The sequence below is a fragment of the Sesamum indicum genome, linkage group LG1, assembly GCF_026168435.1.
Source record: "Sesamum indicum cultivar Baizhima isolate 11 linkage group LG1, ASM2616843v1, whole genome shotgun sequence".
NCBI lineage: Eukaryota > Viridiplantae > Streptophyta > Magnoliopsida > Lamiales > Pedaliaceae > Sesamum > Sesamum indicum.
In genome coordinates this window covers 10,278,006-10,299,333 of record NC_142657.1, presented here as the reverse complement: position 1 = coordinate 10,299,333, position 21,328 = coordinate 10,278,006, and the positions used below count along the sequence as shown (strand labels likewise).

Here is a 21,328-nt window from a genome sequence, read left to right as displayed (position 1 = left end):
TGATTATCCAGTTTTCATTTGTGTTGGGCAGTCATAATCGAATTAGACTGTTGGAGAATATAAAGACCATTCACTAATGTATCAAGAATATGAGAGTTATTATCATTAAAAAAAAAACCATTTGATTGATCGCAAATACATAACCATCATTGTCTAGAGAAGAAATGGAAATAATATTCTTGATCATGCTTGGTACATAATAATATTCTTTTAATTCTATCCGAATACGATCACTAATGACTAAGTCAAGAGATCCCACCGCTTCCGCAGTGACGGTCTTCCCATCGCCTAGCCTTACAATCATTTCATCCTTACTTAGCATTCTGCTTCGTTCCAACACCTAGGAGTTATTGCAGATGTGAGCTCCACAGCCAGTATCTAATACCCAAGAAGTAGAATTAGTTATCATATTTCTTCAATCACAAACATACCTGGGTTGGAGAGGAGTTGTGGGAACTCCCTCTTCCAGTGCCCCCTTCCGTGGCAGTGGTTACAGACATCATTCACCCTTGACCGCTGAGAATCGCCAACCTTTCCTCTCCCTTTGCCCATTTCCACGGGAGTTTGGATGCGATGACTTTTCCCTTGCCCTTCTTCCTCTTCCAGCGTCCAGCCCTCTTGCATTTCGCTTTGGAGGTTGAAGCCTCTCCTACCAATACCGCCGCGTAGACTTGTGGGTCGTCACCTCGTATTGGACCAGCATACTAATTAACTCATGAATGGACTTTTCAAGTCCATTCATGTTATAGTTAATAATAGTCAGGTCGTAGGATGGAGGAAGTGACTGAAAGATCACGTCAATATACATGTCATTGTCAAGCCCAGTTTTAAGGTTTTCAAGCTTCTCCACTAGGGATACCATCTTAACCTCGTAACTTTGTACAGACGATCCTATGGCCATCTTGCTCTTGAAGAATTCTTTTATAGTGGCATATCTAATATGCCTATCAGGAATCTCATAAACTTCCTTCATGCGAAGTATTATAGAGGAAACATCATCCAGCTTATCATATTGCTTTTGGATATCATTGGACATTGAAGCCAATATGATACTACGAACCTTGCGATTGTCCTCAAGCCATTTATGGAACATGACATGCTCTACGGGCAGGACCCTTCCGGCAAAGCTGTTGGGAGTGGTTTGTCCAAGACATAGCTCTGGTTCTCGAAATCTAGGACAATCTTTAGATTTTGCAGCCAATTTGTTGTAGTTCATGCCATTGAATTTATTAGTCTCCATTTTCATGGTTAAAGCATTCTTAGATATTTTCTAGACAATAGAATATTAAACAAAAATCAATGAATGATTGTAATATATGATTAAGCTTAAAGACTTGGTCTTTAGTCTTTAACTCTCCCACTATTTATATGAAAGCCCACTACTCTCAAGTGGGGTTTCGGGAACAATATTTCCTACTGGGCTTGGGATCCACGAGTGAATTTTCCATGCTCCACTATTACGATTCACATGGCGAAAGCATCATGGAATGTATCCAATACCATTCTCATCGAATAAGATTCCGAGGACTCCAAGCGAATCATGTTACTCGGTGTTAGGCCCGACCCATCAACCAACTCATATTTCATTCGTCTCCCCCCACGACTCGTGATATAGGAAAACGGTGAACATGTTCCTTTGTACACAATAATTATTCAGGTTTCCTCTATTCCAAATATGCCACGACTCGTGAGATCATACTTGGACATCGATACCTCCCTCACCACATTGCTATGGATGAAGGCTTGGACAGATCAAAACCATTTTCATCCAAGTCCATTATGGGCCGAATATTCAACTTGGTCCAACCAAGTGAGAGTTATTTTGAGTTTTAGACCGAGACCTCATCACAAATTAACATTGCATAAATAAGTATCATATACTTAAAGCATTTAAATAAATGCATCGCATGTAATCAAACCTAACGTACCCCTGTTGGATGATCACGAGCCCAACCTATCCGGCCCACTAAACCCACAGTGAGTCTATGGTCATTCTAGGGTGGGCCTATGCTATTACAAAGTATTTTTTACGCATCAACATATAGATGGGCCTTGTGATATCCCCATGGGCCGCCATCTCCGTGGGCTTCATCCTTCGTGAGCCTTCTTCTCTGTGGAACTTCTTCTCCATGGCTTGCACAAAAAGAAAAAATTTCACCAAAAATGTCCTATACTACTATCAGTACAATTGAATAAGAAACCCTAATTTTTGGGGAGTACATCAGGAGGGAGATAGCAAGTCTTATTATTCCAAGGCTAACAATGAGGAGAGAGGAATAAAATCACAAGGGCTCACCGACCACCCAACAAAAATTAAAAGATATGCATGCGGTCTAGGGCATTCAATGCATGCAATTAAATCAAATTAATTAAGCCCCCTTCATCCAATGCACGCAATTAAATCAAATTAATTAAGATAATTTAATTCTAGAAAAAGTTCAATTTCTTCAAAATTAAATTAGCAATAATTAATATTTTTCAGAAAATATGCAGAAATTGAAAAATTCAATTTTTCGAAAAAATGACGAAAGACGGCCCAGCCGTCAACAGCAGCAGCAGTGGAGCGGCCGCACGGCCGCCCGCAAGCACTGTCCACTGTAGGTCGGTAGTGCACTGCTACAGTACCATTTTCTTTTTAAAATCATTCAAAATTACAAAAATTTAAACAAATTAATTTTCTCACATAATTGGTCAAGAATAAGCAAAAAATATATCATGCTTCAAAAGAAATAAAGAACATATTGTCATGCTTATTCACACATAACAAAAGGCACTACATCAAATCTAGCTCTGGTACCACTTGAAAGCACCTTGAAGTGGGAGTGGATTGGCTCGGGAAGGGCAAGCGAAAGCGCCGATAATAAAATGCATAAAATTAAAATAAAAACGCAATAAAATCATAGTTCGAAGGAGTGTACCCTTAGAGTTTCAGGGCAATTGATGTAGTTGTTAAAAATAAATGACAATGAAATTAACAGGGCTAACAGTTGGATACAAAACTAGAGGTGCATAAATCATAAATCATATTTTAAACCTCCTATGTTTGATCCGTTCACGCAAGGTGTCAATGTCGAAACCTTCAAAAATTGCATTCACACTACACCGGAACTTGGGACTCAACTCAATTTGCTAGAAACAAATTGAAGAAAAAAACACACCAAGTGTGTACAAGAGGGGGTTCGCCCAAGTGGAGTAGTTTGAGAGAAACAAATTATTTTTCTTACTTTGTTATATGTTCATTAGTTATTCCAAATAAGAATATTTACATATATATATATATATATATATATATATATACCTTGTATGGATTTACTAGAATCTGTCTAGGTTCATTCTACCATCCATAAAGTAATTAATCCTTTACTACAAATAAAGGATGACTAACATGACACTTTCCAAAAAGTGAAATTGTTAGTCGATAATTTCCTTTTCTAGAATTTTTCAACAACTTAATTATGGTGTAATGCCCGATTTTATTAAATAAAATACAAGGTCCAATTAATTTTAATTTAATTAAAGCCCACATAATTAAGCCCATCATATATTTAATTCAATTAAATATATGAGCTAATAGATTTTATTAATTAATAAGTCCAACTTATTAAATAATAAGGGCAAGCCCAATATAAATTAATCCGATTAATTTATTCTTGGGTTCTTCCATCCAATGGATCCCTCTGATTTATAAGTAATCCAATTACTTATGGAATTAATTTCTAATTAACTCCTCATCCCTTCTTGTTGATTTATATGTGACTATTTAGATTCACCTTTCAGCTAGACGTGGGCTAGTGTCAAACACTATTACTAATTAAATCTAATTTTATAAATAATTCTCTATCAATTCTTGATCAAGAAAGCCCGTCACCATGGGTGGCTGTCTAACAACGGTCCATCGCATTAGAGACTAGGTGAATATTCATGTGAACTCTTGGACTCTCGAGTCCATACGGGTACGGTCCTTCTATCTATAGTCTCCTGACCTTAGTCTAGAGTATAGAATTAGGCGTCGGCACCCATCCTAGACTAGGCGTCTATGCTTAATACTTAAGATCACATTACACCAAATTGCTCGACATAGGAACCTCTTTTTCCTATTTGACCAATGACTATGGCCACAGATTTATAGAGCTCAAACGCATCTCAAAGTGAATTGGAGATACCTCTGTCACTTTTTTGACAGGGACGGATCCTCTTCTTGGAAATCACCTTCCTCGCTACATACATTGACTATATTAGATAAGGCTTATGATCATCATGTTTGAGATACGATCATCTTTCGCAAAATCTAAGATATAGTCATCTCATGCAAATGGCTGCCATGATTCCTCAAGTCTAAGGACACACCCCTACTATTGGAGCCGGGAATTCGAGTCATACCGACCAAACCTTCATGACTTCGATATGACGATCCCCGCGAGTCAGTTGAGTCGATTCGACACCTAGCCAATTGACCCACTAAGATGGCATAGACGTCCCTCTTCTGTCGCCGATGAAACACAACACTCATTAAATGAATACGACTCTTAATTCAAATCTCCATAGGACACTCGATGTCCATTCGCAAGGTCCTCGACTTGGAACATTTCATACCCAACCCTTGCAGTTGATTTCATGATCGCCATCCAATGCGCAATCCAACTATTGCATGATTGTTAAAGTGGTCTGTGGACATCTATTGTCACGTCAAAAGTAGTGCTTGACGTAATTTAGTAAGCACAATAGATACATGTGCAGGATATGAATACTTACCATATTGGTTGGGACAACATTACCTAAATAAAGATTGCTTGCATGGTTCTCAAAAAATGCCAATTTAATGGTTTTTGGTCACCTATTCCAACAATCTCCCACTTGACCTTAAAGCCAATTGCTCATATTTTCAGAGTCATTCAATTATAAGTAATCTGAGATATCGGCTAGGTCTTATGGGTTTACTTTTATTTCTACCGATATATCTTGTGGTCTAACTGCACGTTACATCTTCCTATTATGGCTCCAAGCTGATGTTGGTGTCTAAAATTTTTCCTTTGACATGTGATGAGATCTCGAGCCTTTTACCTTGTGCTGTAGCCCAGTGTCATCCTGCAAGGTAACTACTGGCGCGACTATGCTAGGTAGCATACCTAACAGTTGGGCATTGTTTTTCGATCCTAACCGTTTTCTAATATAACTTTTAAAGTTTTCATACATTCAATTTTCCATGATAAGGGTCCTTATGGTATTCTACTTGGGACCTTGCCAGTATTACCACATTATCATAAAATTAGACTGTACGTTCATTTTGAGATTAAATATTATTCATATGATGTTGGAAGCTAATATCGCTATAGCCTTCTAGAATCAACTCTCCATTAATGTGCATCAAGAGTTCTTCTTTAATCCTTATTCTGGTTTTAAAGATAACCTTTCAATAGCTGTCTGTTCCCTCGTCGATGTACACTCGATATCCGTTGTTATTCTAAAAAAGCATAAGCAACATTGAACTCAGTGCACCGAACAACATTCCATGCTGCTTACATCAAAGACGTAGGATGTCAAACATCTAAGCTCCTCATCAGTCTACCATGACTAAATCTTGGATAGCTTATCCCTAGATAGGAATCCAATTTAATGATGGAGAATTTTATGAACAATGTTCGTGTTTTAGACATCCAAGGCGTCTTTCTATCATTCCAAATGATTGAGATGTTTTTAACATTTAAAATACTTGAAACACAATTGAGCTCCCATTGATCTTCTACCTTATTCTTGACCAAGTCATGTACCTCATGAACTTGTCAAAATAAGTATGTAGGACATTCAAACCTAGTTTGAACTACATAGTGGATTTTATGGCTCCAAGCCATTAATCCGATCGATGTCCTTCATCAATTCTCCATGTTAGGTTTTAGAAACTCGTACCTTTCAGGTAACTGGAGTTTTCTGATCGTCCTTTGGAGAACTTAGACATGGTCAGTTAAGTTTTGATTACAAGTGATGTTTGCATTATTCCATAATGTACCTGTATAAATTAGACCCCGAGTCTAATTTTCCTCCCACTAGTTCTTTAAGGTATGCAGGACCATTCCTCATACTTAAGACTTTTGTAGGACACATGTTTGCCAATCCATATCGAATATGGTGTCTGGATTACGACTTTAAGAAAGCACCGTATTTTACAACTGGATGGTGTTTCGAAAGCCCACATCCAGACGGGCCAACTAATTTAGTGAAGCGTCGATCGAATAATGTCCAATCAAGGTTCGATTTCTTCCTTACTAGAGACAGTTCTACATCGTCTCTTCCGGAGGAATTTCACTGAATGAGAATTCCATTCTCATTTTTAGATGTTTTATGAACTTCCCACTAAATACGCACCACCTCGATCCCATCGAGGGGTTTGTCTCCATAAGCAGTTTGGTTCTTCACCTCAAGTATAATTTCTCCAAATCTTTCTGGAAGTCCTTAGACTTATGAAGCATCTACTGGTATTTAAGTATTTAGTTACTTACAGATGTCTATTTTGGATCCAATCCATTAGATCATTTTTTATAAGTATTTTTGTCCCACAAAGTGCTTTATCGCTTTTTTCCTTTCTCAGAAAGGATTCATAAGTTAGTAACTCAAATCGTCTGTTGCCAGACTATTTGAATCTACCAACCTACTCATCCTAACTAAAGGGATATGGCCTAGCTCATGCATGCCATTCGTTGTAAGTTATGTTCTTGACCATCCATTTTAGTCATTTTTTTTAGCATGCATAATTCAATTATGTAGTACGATAATTTAATAACTCAACAGACTCGAGAGAATCCTTTATTGATCAAGATTATAGTCTAATTTGTTCAGAAATTGACTAACAACTTGATCACACTGGGTTACATAATTGTTTACTATTTTGACATGAATATTGTTAGTTAAGTTTATTTAGTCTTATTGCTTTTGTAGTAATGGCCTAGCCTTCTTTAACTTTAAGACTACTTATCTTAGCATTGTATTCCTTTTCATTTCTACAAACCATTTGCAAAAATGCCTTTCGAGAGCAAGTGTTCAACACTTGGATCTTTGCGCAACAAATGCCATAGCTCGACTGAATGGGAGTTCATAATACTCCCACTTCTAACGGCCTTTGGAAATTTCATGCAAACATCGTAAGTAAATTTTGATTGCTGAACCGTTATTCCATTTTTCTTTTTACCTTCGTCCATTGAGGCGATAGGAGGGCTCAAGGCATTTGTAGCGGCTGACTTTGCTTCATCCTTCTTTCTCATTCGGCGTCAGGCTCCCTTGTTGTTCGCTTTTGAGGTTGAAGCCTCCAAATCCAATACTAACTGCGCAGATTCTTCAATCGTTGCCTCGTATTGGTCGAACCATTTTTATAGACTCCTGATATGGTCTTCTCAAGCCCATTTAGACATAACGATAAATATGTCAATAGGGGGATGAAGGGGAGTGAAGGATTATGTCAATGTACATCTCCTTTCAAGATAAACATTGATGTTATCGAGCTCTTCCATAAGGGATAGCATCTCAACTCCACGTTTATGTACAGACGATACTCAATTTTCTTGGCTTCAAAAAATGCTTCCGTTGCGGCATATCCAATATGCCAGTTCGGTGCTGCATAAATTTAATTTATGTGAAACATTTATTGAACCAACAACGTCTAGCTTGTCATACCGCTCATGAATGATAGAAGCAGGTATGATGCTATGGACCTTGCGATTATCCTTATGCCTAAATCCTGCATGTCAAATTTAAGCCTCATGACTCCTTTTCAAGTCCGATGGAAGTGGCTTTTCCATAACATAACCCTAGAAATCGAGGACAATCCTTCAATTTTCATCTTCAATTTTAATGATTGTGTTCCAATAAATAAATTTCAAAATTAAAAAAATAGAAAATGATATCCTAGGCATGCATTCTAAATGCGAGTAGAAACAATAAGCAGATTACAATAATATTGAGTTTGAGTTAAGACTCGGTCTTTAGTTGTTAACCCCTTCTACTATTTCTACAAAATCCCACAACTCTCAAGTGGGGTTTGGAAAATCCTTTCCTAGTGGACTTGGAAATCACAAGAACAACTCATCCTGCCCCGTCTTTACGATTCACATGGAAAAAGCTTTGTGGGAGGCAACTGATGCCATTCTCATTCCATGAGATTATCAAGATATTTTGCCTCACTTCTTCACACGATCACGAGGACTCCGAGCGAATCATGCTGCTGGGTGTAAGCCCGACCCATCAACCAAATCATACCCCAATTGTCCCCCCCCACAACTCGTGCGACAGGAAAACAACGAGTGTGTTCTATTGTTCATAACAACAATGCAACTTGCGTTCAATTTCAAATGTACCACAACTTGTGAGACCACATTCTGATAGCGGTAGCTTCCTCATGATATTGTTATGGATGGAAGGTCTGGACCGATCGAAATGAAATTTTGATCTGAGTTAATTTATGGGTTTAATGTTTAATTAGTTTTAGGCTCAACTCATCAATCAAATCACACCTCAATTGTCGCCCCTACGACTTATTAGACAAGAAAACAGTGAGCGTGTTCCTTTGTTCACAATAATAATGCAGTTGCCTCTAGTCCAAATGTGCCATTACCCGTGAGACCACACTTGGGTAGTGACAGCTTCCTCACCACATTATTGTGGATGGAAACCTTGGACAGATCAAACCATTTTGATCCAAGTCCATTTTGGGCCCAAACACTTTAACTTGGTGAAACCATGTGAGAGTTAATTATGAGTTGTTTGATCGAGACCTCATCACATATTAATATTGTAAGCATAATTATCAAATATATACAACACACCCGATATGGACTGAACTGTCTCACTACATTCTGAACCCAGCTCATGTACTGATTTAATGGGCGAACAGCCTCGCACGCAATGAAACCTAGCATACCCCTGTTGGATGATCACGAGCCCAACTTACGCGAACCACTAAGCCCATAGTGAGTCTATGTCAGTCTAGGATGGTCCAATGCTATTACAAAAGTAATTTACCCATCAACATATAGATGGGCCTTGTAATATCTCCATGGACCGCCTTCTTCGTAGCCTGCTTCGCCGCGACCTTTTTCTCCATGGACCTTCTCCATGAGCTTGCTTAAAATAAAAACCTCACCGAAATCTCCTATACTACTCTCGCTACAATCTAAAAAGAAACCCCGATCAAAAGTCGGGGGAGTACATTAGGAAGGAGATAGCAAGCCTTATTATTCTAAGGCTAAAAACGAGAAGGTGGGAGAAAATTAAATCACAAAGGCACACAGGTTCACCCAACAAAAACTAAAAGGCATACATAGGGTCTAGGGCTCGATGATCATCCATCCACATTCAACTAGCACATAATATCAATTAAGCATGCTGGATAAGAAAATGAACATCTGAAGAAAACATCGTGATATCCAATACTACGACAAACAATTATATGCAGAAAACATAAAGTTTAAAATCTGCAATTCAAATGGATGATAAAACTCCGTGCATCTAATGCACGCAAAACAACCAAATTAATTAAAGCAATTTAATTCTAGAAAAAAGAATCCAATTTTTACCAAAATTAAATCAACAAAAATTAATATTTTCAGAAAATGTGCAGAAATTAAAAAATTTAATTTTCCAAAAAAAATGACGAAAAACGGCCCAGTTGTCGGTCGTCAACTACAGCAGTAGCACAACGACCACACAGCAGGTCGCGTACGTGCTAGCTCCCTTGCCAGCACTCGTGTGTGCGGCCGCACTGCTTGCGCGCAACTCACGCGCGCACTGCCTTCCAGCTCGCGCACATTGTCCATTGTCGGTTGGTAGTGGACTGCTACAGTACCAGCTTTTTTTTTTATTTCCCCATATTAAACTGAAATTAAAAATAAGTATTTTACCAGAAAATCCAATTTTCTTAAAAAATATTTTAAATCATCTAAAATTGCAAAAAGTTAAACAAGTTAAATTTCTCATATAATTATTCAAGAATAAGGGAAAATAAATATCATGCTTCAAAAGCAATAAAATCATACTATCATGCCTATTCACATAAACCATAGCCCCTACATCAAACCGAAAAATGCGAGTGGATTGGCTAGGGAACGCGCAAGCGGAAGCGGTAATATAAAAAATATGTAAATTAAAAACGAAACATAATAGAATCATGATTCCAAGGGGTGTACCCTTGGAGTTCTCGGGCGTTCGATGTAGTAAATAATAAAAGCAATAAACAGGGCTAATGGTAAAATAAAAACGAGAGGCACAAAATTGTAAATCAAGAATTAACTCTTTGCTTGATTTACTTCAAACCTTCTTTGTTTGATCCGTTCACGTGAGACTTCAATGTGAAAGCCTTCTAAAGTCGCGTCAACACCACACCGGGATTTGGGACCCTCAATTCAATTTGCTACAAAAGAAATAAGGAGAAAAACACACCCAGTGCTTGAAAAAGAAGGGTGGCCGAGTGGAAGCTTTAGGGTTAGGAAACTATTTTGTTTTTGTGTGTTATGTATTCATTAGTCATTCCAAATAACTAATATACATATATATACCTTGTATGGATGTACTACAACGTGTATAGGTTCGTTCTATCATCCATAGTATAATAAATTCTTTATTCCAAATAAAGGATGACTAACATGGAATTTTCCAAAAGTGAAATTGTTAAGTCAATAATTTCCTTTCTTAGAATTTTTCAACAACTTAATTAGGGTGTAATGGGCGACTTTATTAAATAAAATAAAAGGTCTAATTAATTTTAATAAAATCTAATTTAATTAAAGCCCACCTAATTAAGCCCATCATATATTTAATCCAATTAAATATATGAGCCCAATAAGCCTTTATTAATTAATAATAAGTCCAACTTATTAAATAATAAGGGCAAGCCCAATATAAATTAGTCCTATTAATTTATCCTTGGACTCCTCCATCCAATGGATCCCTCTCATTTATAAGTAATCTAATTAGTTACGGAATTAATTCTCAATTAATTCCTCGTTCCTTCTTAGTGATTTGTGTATGACTCTTTAAGTTCACCTTTCAGCTAGATCTGGACTAATGTCAAACACTATTATCAAGAAAGTCCATCACCATGGGTGGCTGTCTAGCAACGATCCATGGCACTAGAGACTAGGCGAATTTCCATATGAACTGTTAGGCTCTCGAGTCCATATGGGTACGATCCTTTCGTTTACCGTCTCCAGACCTTATTCTAAGGGATGGAAATTGGTGTCTGTTCCCATCCTATTCGACCAATGACTCTGACCACAGGTTTATAGAGGCAAACGCATCTCCAAGTGCATTAGAGATACCTCTATCACGTTTTGATAAGGGACGGATCCTCTTTTAGGAACTCACCATGCTCGCTACATACTTTGATTGTACTAGACAAGCTTATGATGACCATGTCTAAGATACTATCACTTCTCGCACAAATCACTTCTCACCATGCTCGCATGGACGTGATTGCCGTTATTCCTCAAGTTTGAGGACTACTCCCCTACTATAGGAGTTGGGGATTCGAGTCATACTGATCGAGCCTTCAAGGCTTTCATATGACGATCCCCGCTCTTCAGTTCAATTGATTTGATACCTAACCAATCGACCTACTAAGATCGCATAGACATCCCATGTCTATTATTGATAAAACACGGCACCCATCAAATAAATACGACTCTTAATGCAAGTCTCTATAGGACACTCGATTCCCATTCTCGAGGTCCTCGATTTGGAACATTTCAGACCCAACCCTTGGCAGTTGATTTCATGACCGTCATCCAATGCACAATCCAATTGATACACAGTTGTTCAAGTGGTCTGTGGGCATCTGTTGTGACTTCAAAGCAGTGCTTGACGCAATTTGGTAAGCACAATAGATACAGGTGCCAAAGATGAATACTTACCATATTCGTCGGGACAACATTACTTAAATAAAGATTGCATGAATAGTTCTCAAAATTCCCAATCTAATTGGCTTTGGGTCACCTATTCCAACACTTGTTAGGTCAAGACTCCTTGGTATCTTTTTGACAAGATCATATACATAACCCTAAAATCTACCCTAGCCAACCAACAGCTGATTCACACCCTTCTCGTAGGACAAAGAATCAAACGTTAATCAATAACGTTATTGATTCACTTCTATGGAGATTTTGGTAGCACGAAATCTCCACTTCCTTTAGTGGTGGCGTTTCATTCTTAAGAGGATCCCGTAATCGAGATCTCACCGTGAACTAAGCTAAAAATGGAAGGAATCAACGGATGAAGCTGTACAAAGAAAAACTACAAGGGTCATCTCTATTTCAATTTTCAACCTCTTATTCTCTTTCTCTGTGTTTCTATTGCCTTTGTTTCATATTGTACACTGAATGCCCGAGAAAGATCAATGCTGAACCCCTTGATTGGGATTTATTGTTTGCTAGGATCATTATTTTTTGATTTTTTGCGCTTTCACCGCACTTTCGGGGCTGATACACTCCCTTCAACTTGTACCTTGAAAGTAAGTTCATTTTGAATATCGACGTAAGTCAAAATAGGGTAGAATAAATCTGATTATCTTTGGAATGAATATGATTGAAAAGGATTATTACAAGATTCAGACAAGCATGGCTTAAGTGTAGGGGAATTTGATTAGTGAAAATTATATGATGCATTTTGTTGTTGATAACCCTATATTCTTATCGTATGATGCTTGCTCTTGGGTTTATTTGTGATATTTTAGGCGCTTTCATGGAAAAAGAGCCAGTTGTAAGAAAACATCTCAAGTTCAAGAAAAGTCGAAAAATGCAGCAAAAAGCGTATCAAGAATAATTTGTGACCCAAAGGTTGTCAGAAAGTCAGCAAACAGAAGATCAAAGTCAGTTTAACCCATGACCGACTGGTTATCAGGAATCTATCTGACAGAGAACCGAGTCTGTTTTTACCGGTGACCCACGGGTTATCATATATGCGCTAGGCAAAAATTGAAGAGTTCTCAACATAATTCTTGAGTCAAAACATTATGTGGAGCAACTTATTCCTTGTAATTATGTTGAGAAGTATGGTAGGAAGAGGATAGGGAAGGAAAGAAAGAGAATAGATTAAACTAAGAACTCTCTTCCTCTCTTACCAAATTTAGGGAACCGATATAACTAGGAGGAAGAGAAGAAGGCCGAGAATGTTCTTTTTGCCAGAGAAAAAAGGAGAAAATCACTGAGTATAGACGAGAAGCCAATGAAACAAATGGATAAATTGATCTGACGTTGGAGTGACAGACCGTTCATGCCTGACTTTCAACTCCATGAGTTTTCCTGAATCTTTGTTCTTTGTGTTTTATCTAGTTATGATGAATTGATTTAATTTTTGCTAGGGCTTTTGAAAAATCTAATTGAGATAATGTTTGGAGTATATTATCAAATTAAGTTATAGCTTTGTTTTCGTATATCCATGTGTTACTATGCTTGTTTTCATAATTTGAAAGCCAAATCAACTTTTAGATTTAATTAATTATGTTGATGAACTGAGAAGAAATTCAACATAGCGGAAAAGGTAATTCATAGACGCAACTCATCTAGTTACACAAGTTTTTCACATGTTTTAATGCATTATTGTCACGAGTTTTAGATTGGAAAAATACATTGTTTCCTTGATGATAATAGATTGGAGAAAAATTATTTCATTTCACTTCAAGGAATTCTACCTTCTTATGATTTCTATAGATTGGTAGAGTTTTTTTTTTTAGCAAATTCTTTCAAGATCATCCCACATTAAAGTGATTAGTGGATCCCTACTCCCTAAAATAGTTTCCCACCAATCTAGAGCATCTTTCTCTAATAGGGACACTGCCACTATGTTTGGTTTTTAAAATTGTTTTGATCTGTTTTGTGGAGATAGAGAGAGAAAAATTAAGATAAATATGTATGTGTTAGAGATAGTGCGTATGTTTGGATTTGTTTTTTGGAGATATTATAAAATAAGTATGGTATGTTTGATGTTGTTTAGTAGGAGAAAAAAACTACTATTCATTGTCAAATCATGTCTGTTTTATATATATTTATATATATATGAGTATGTATATAATTTTTTTAGTTGTAGGGCCTATAATTAGTGTAGCCTTATTTTGACAAAAAATAAATGATGCACTATTTCAAAACATCTCAAAACACCACCAAAACTTCCAAAATAAATCAAGGCAAACATTGTCCGTGCTTTGGCCCATTTCGGAGATGAAGCAAAATTGAAATCAAACATTATGTGCATATTTTAATTTTTGTTCAACAGTATATTCAATTATGTCTAAAAATCTTTCTATATTTCTTAACCACTCTTCAGCTTCTGCAGGGTCAGTGGTACCTGTAAACGCTTTTGCACCCTGCCTCCTAACTACCTTATAGTTCTTACAAATAGCAACGTCTTGGTGTTGGGGTTGTGTTGGTTGAGCCATTTTCTACATAACTCTACAAATTATTGCATGAACGGATTCACATCTTGTTGTCAAATATTTCTATTTAGGGCTTCTGACCATGATGCTCAGGTGCATCATCATGATCATGTACAGACTCTAATGACTCATTCAGACCAGCAGTGTATTCACATGCTCTATGAATACAACTAGTAGGTGTATCAGCTCATGCATAACCTATACATATCTTTGTCAATATAGCAAGATAGAACTATTATAACTTGTTCAGAAGTCATCCTCTGTTTTAATGTGTAATTAATATTCTCAAAATTTATAACTTCTAATTTTATTTACTTGTGAGTGGAATATCGCATACTGAGCCAACCTAACTTGGAATAAACAACGTAGACCTATTCCTCGAGAGTGGTCACAACCCAAAGTCTACACCTGAAAAATATTTGCAGAAGGGTGATCTTGCAACTCAAAAAGTAAATAATCGATACGACCTATATAGGTAATTAAGTTTAGTTCAAACAAGATAGAAGCACGTTACACGTGTAGGATTATCATTTATTTAATTCCAACACATTCCAATTCATTTAGAATGCAAGCATCTTATATTAAGACAACCAATCACATTCTTTCTTCCTAGTATGCTTACAAGAGGGTTATATAGTTTCTTTCTCCACCAACTCAACTTCACCTTTCATCACTTTATGTTTAAGTGAATAAGGCAGATCAGTGCTACCAAAGAAAAAAAAAACGATAAACCAGCATTTCAAAGCCACCCCACAAATCCATGTCGCTGAGAATAGAGAGATCATAGTTGCAGTAGTCATCGTAGCAAATCTGGTGGAGAACAAACTGGATTAATCTTGGACACAAGTATAGCCAAACACCCTCTTATTCATGCTTTTACTCCAACTTGCCCTACACTAGCACTTTATGTTTACGTGCATTTTCCCTTTGATTTCCGCAAAGGCCAGTCGTCACACAGGCTGATTTTGCCACATAGGTCGTGTTGCCCCAAGGCTAGTTTGCCACACAGGCTGGTCAAAATCATCAAAGAGGTATCCAAATAATAATTATGTTTAATTTTTATCATTCCTCATTTTCATATTTCATCTTTTTTGTAAGCAACTAGTTATTCAAGACTACATAGCATCACCATTTCATTTGTAAGCATCAACAAAATACATTCAACCATGGAATATTGAGATGATTTTGCTTATTTCACTTTCACAGAAAAATTATTGAATTCAAACCATCCATCAAGTATACCTTCTTCATAAAGTATTAGCAACACAAATCATATATTTACATAAAAGTAATCTCAAGCTGAAAATGGACATATATAGATGTCGCTAGTCATTTTACTTACTAAATTTGTACATCGTTGTTGATCTTAGTTCATCATGTGAATTTTCTTCAATTGATCCAGCTCCTATTAAGATTTCAAATATATTTATTTAGATATTCTCACTTTTAGCAAAAAAAAAATGAAACATAAATACTTATATCACCATGTTAATTAGCCTCTTTCTACACAGGTTTGATAATACCTCTATTTTTGTTTACAAGGTCTCCCTAGGAAAAACTATAGCTAATACAGGAGCCATTGTTACTCCAATTCTTCTAAATTTTTTGTCTAGTTTTATTTCGAACAAGAATCATGCAAGTTGGATCTCTATAGAATGAGTTATTTAGATGAGACTGCAACACATTCGGTTCTACTACTTTAAATCCTCGGAAAAATCATATACTCTTTCAAAAATCACAATATTTTTGTAATATAATCTCCTATCTATGTAGCTTCATTCTGTGAAAGAATCATACAAATTGAACTATTATAGCTCAGGTTACAAGGTTCTTAATACACTTAGTCCTGATTAATGTCAAAATAAGGCAACAGAATGTTCTCTCAGATTTACAATTGAAAATAATGATTTTGCTGCTGCTCAAATCTAAAATATGTTATTAGACATCCTAAGGTTTTCATAGATATAAGAATCACTAAATTTGGACTGTTATAACTCAAGAAAATCAGGATTTACGCATACAGATTATTTTCTGCTGCTTCTCTTCCAATTACATGGATTTGCTTTCTTTAGGTTCATCTTATATCTTAACTTCTCCACAAAATTTAGGCAAGAAATGAATAATATACTTATCAAAACCAGCTACTAGGAGTTCTTCAAAGGATTTCTGGAGTGTTCAAATGTTTAAAAGAAAGAATGCAGACAAGTTTTATTCTTCTATATAGCCTCCATCGCCTCATCCCTCTCTTTTTGTTTTCTTTTCTATTTATTTAATGTGGGCTCTTTACCCTTCAATTAGCTGATATCTACCTATATATATATAAGTGTCTATATATATAAATGTGTGTGAAGGTAAGTAGGTGTATATACATATATATATCTATGTATGTATATGAAAATAATATATTATATAAACATGTTGATAAGGATGTTTCTTTTGTTATATAGAGTACATATATGTATATATTGTATTGTGCTTATATATATCATATTAAGACTTTATTTATTCCCTCTCATATTTAAATTTCCACATTTTAACCTCAAAATTTCTATAATACAAATATTTGAATGCCTACAATAATATGTATCATCTTTTAAATTATTCTATTAACCGCAAGTATTATATATTTATTACTCTGTATATCCATATTCTTATACTAAATTATTAAGAATTGTATATTATAATTTCATGGGCATCACATATTGTGTTTTAGTATTTAAGATTACGGGAAGTGGCACAAGATTCTCCTCCTAAGGAAAGATGTTGTATGAGTTAGTATGCACTATATTTAATAGAAGAAGAAATGGAAAAGGCATCGAACAAATTCAAAAGAAACTTCATCTTCTTCCTTTTATTTCTGGAGCTCTGTCCCTGTTTGAATTGGGACAAACATTTTTAATAAAATTTGATCGTATTATTTAGTGTTTTCATTTCGACCCTTGCTTCCGCCATGCTGGCTTCTGCTCCAATCTCCAAATCGGACTTTTAACGCTTCCAAGCTGCCATCGTCACCTTCACCGAGGCCGTGGACGATTGCCATTTCACAATGGAGTCTCACCACGATTGCAATTTCACAATGGAGTTTCAAAATGGTTGCCATCGCCAAATTGCACCAGCAACTCCCCACCTTTTTCCCGCACCTCTCTACGGCTTCTCATCCATCATTAAAATTTCTGCCCAAAACCCTAAACATAGAACCACAGCTACAACAGCAACTCTCCCCCCTCCCCCCTCAAAAAAAAATATCAGAAAATACAGCCCTAGCTCCAATAACAACTCTTACTCCGCTTACCTTCTCCTCCGACCATTCCCTTCTCATTTTCTCCAACCCAACTCCCATGGGATTCTACTCTAATTGTTGTTGCGAGTAATGTTGCCATCGTGCTTGCTTCTGACAAAGGACCCTACAACACTCAACGCCACTCACCTTAGGGACCTTTGATTCACAGAAACCAGCCCTCGAATCACTGGATGTTATTGGTCCTGGCAATGAACCTGAAATGGAACAACAACTCACATATGCAGACAATGTTGGTTCTTGGTTCACTCTTGAGAAAGAGCTTGTTCTCTAGCCACCTTCCCGTCACCGTTACTGCGAGAAACCCCCTTCTCGCTCATTCCCATCTTCCTGCTCTACTATGACGACAGGAGTGACCCCCGCGGCACAGCACCCACTCGCCAGGCAACATTTTTTGCATTCCTACCCTCAGATTAGAAATTCAATGGCATTCCCTCTGCGATTCCAGCTCCTTGTCCTCCTCTTCCTATTGATCTCTCTATTCATCTCTGCCTCCAGCACAGACGTCGCCTCCGCCGCCCCTCCCTTCTCTCCGACCCCTCACCCATTCAACTTCCCACCTCAGACAAACTCCCCACCTCTCTTCATCACCATTCTCTCCATCTTCGGATTCCACGTGATATTTATATAATTTTATACATAATTGAGGGACCAATATATAAGTATTAAGAAATTTTAATTTAATTATGGGTTAAATCCATTTTGACCCTTGTGATATAACAAAATATCAAAAATCCCCCTATGAAATTTTTAATGTCAAAAATTATCCTTATATTACGAATAAATAATCACACTGCCCCCTGGTCAATTTGAGTCTATTCTTTTAGAAACAATGATTAAAATACCCCTTCTAGTCAACCGATCAAATTACACTTATCAATATATAATTATTTTAATTTATATTATATATAAATTATAATTATTAAAATATATTTATAATATATATAATTATAAAAATTATAACCCCCACCCATCTTCTTCCTCCCCCCCCCCACCCCCCCTTTCGCCTTCAAACCCCCCACCCCTCCTCCCCCCCCCTTCCTCCCGACGACATTCCCTTCCTTTCCCTCCCCCCACTGCCCATTTGGGCGACGCCGGTCGCCCAGATGATGGGCGTCGGCCCTCCTCTTCAGCAGCAGCGGCGTCTTCGATGCTGCCGTTGCCTTTTTTTTTAATTATATATGTAATTAATTTTAATTTATTTAAAATAATATTTTATTATATAAGTATTATTAAATAAAATAAAATGATGAAGCTAACGATGTTGATGTTATAAATTGAAATAAAAGATGGCTTATCTAACTGGGGGCATACTGCAATGGCTTATGATTATATGATTAATGATGAGCTTTGTGTTGTCATTGATAAGTGGCGATTATCTGACATAGCGTACGAGCAACGTGCTGTATAGTATCATTGATGTTGGGGTATCATACGAGTTGTGTGCCCTGTGATGCCGAGGAAAAAAAAAAGAAGAAGAAATATTGCAATTGAGATGATTGTGATAGTAGGCAAAGGCCATTGAGTGATGCCCTAAAAGAAATAAACTATAACGTTATAATTATGTCTTGGATTGATATATGATTGTGAGCATGTGTTATTTCTTACATTTATTGTTATTATATGACGAATATTTACTGTTTGATATAATTGCATTATATTTGACTTGTTGCATATTTATATATATAGACTTGTTAGTTATACTTATTAAGTAGGCAGCTCATTCCTTATCATATATTTTTCAAAAAATAGATCACAATGACTAGTCGAACTGCGTCATAAGCGGATCATCAACATTATTAAGTAGGACAACATTGTTATATTGAATTGAGAGCCCTAGCTACATAATGACATAGATACTATACTTTCAGTGGCTTTATATTTCTAATTTTTGTAATAACTAGAATCTTTACCTTCTCCTTCCTTTATATTTATAAATGCTAAGATTGAGGATAAAATATAAATGGCGCATATCACTATGTGATGTCTACATAATGTACCAAGTAAAATATGATTTACTTTATTGGCCTAAATGTGAATTTCTTAGAAAATAAAATGTAATTACGGAGGGGGTGTCACATTCCAGGAGCGAGCCACCGACCGTCGCACACGCACGGCGGATCCTGCTGACGAACTCGCCCCTTGGGCGAAATGTGAATTTCTCATAAAATAAAATGTAATTACAGAAGGGGTGTCACATTCTAGGAGCGAGCCATTGGCCGTCGTACACACACGGCGGATCCTGCCGATGAACTTACCCCTTTTTCGTCCATGCGGATCACTGGTTCTTGACGACAACACGCCGCCAACTGCACTCTATCACACTACTCGCTGCTTCAATTCGTTGTCGTCTCAGCTGGTGGAATGGGTTATAAAAAACCAATTAAATTTGAGGTTTCGAGCACTATTGTTTTTATTTAAGTAATGTTGCCCTGATGAATGTGGTAAGAATTCGTCGTGGCACACGTATCTTTTGTGCTTACCAGATTACGTCAAGCACTGCTTGAACGTCATAACAGATGCCCACAGACCACTTTAACAACCATGCAACAGTTGGACTGCATATTGGATGGCGGTAATGAAACCAACTATTTAGGGTTGGGTTTGAAATATTCCAAGTTGAGAATCTCGAGACTAGGTATCGAGAGTTCTACTGAGACTAGGCATCAAGAGTTCTACTGAGAGTTGCATTAAGAGTCGCATTCATTTGATGAGTGTCGTGTTTCATCGGCAACAGACATGGGACGTCTCGATATTAATGGATCGATTGGATAGGTGTCGAATCAACTGAACTGACTCGAGGGGATCATATATGGAAGTCTTTGAGGCTTGGTAGGTATAACTTGAGTCCCCGACACCGATAGTACGGGAGTAATCCTCATACTTGAGGAATCACGGCAGTCACGTACATGCGATGATTGTATCTTAGATTTGTGCGGGAGATGATCGTGTCTCAAACAATGTAATTATAAGCCTAGTCTAGTGCAGTCAAAGTATGTAGCGAGGACGACGACTTCCAAGAAGAGGATCCGTCCCTTGTCAAAACATGACAGAGGTATGTTCTATGCACTTGGAGATGCGTCTACGCTCTATAAAGCTTTAGCCATCGTCATTAGTCGAATAGGAAGAAGAGGTTCCTATGTCGAGCAATTTGGTGTAACGCGATCTCAAGTATTAAGCATAGACACTTAGTCCAGAATGGAAACCGACACCCAATTTCATGCCTTAAACTAAGACCAGGAGACGGTAGAGAAAAGGATCGTACCCGTATGGACTGGGGAGTCTAAAAATTCACATAGAAATTCGCCTAGTCTCTAGTGCCATGGATCGTTGCTAGATGACCACCCATGGTGACGGGCTTTTTTGATCAATGGTTGATCGAGAATTATTAATTAAATTAGATTTAATTAATGATAGTGTTGGACAATAACCCAAGTCTAGTTGAAAGGTGAACCTAAAGTCACACACAAATCACTGAGAATGGACGAGGAATTAATTGGGAATTAATTCCATAAGTAATTGGACCACTTATATATGAGAGCGATCCACTAGATGGATAAGCCCAATGATAAATTAATTGGATTAACTCATATTGGGCATGCCTTTATTATTAATAAGTTGGA

The 21,328-nt window shown here is 37.0% G+C and overlaps 1 protein-coding gene across 1 annotated transcript; it reads right to left on the bottom strand.

Annotated features, from left to right (window-relative positions):
• Positions 1-649: 649 nt before the first annotated feature.
• LOC105158667 (uncharacterized) lies at positions 650-1,240 on the bottom strand. The gene has a single exon (XM_011075497.2). It carries the CDS (start codon positions 1,238-1,240, stop codon positions 650-652), a length of 591 nt encoding a protein of 196 aa, XP_011073799.2.
• Between the last annotated feature and the right edge of the window lie 20,088 nt (positions 1,241-21,328).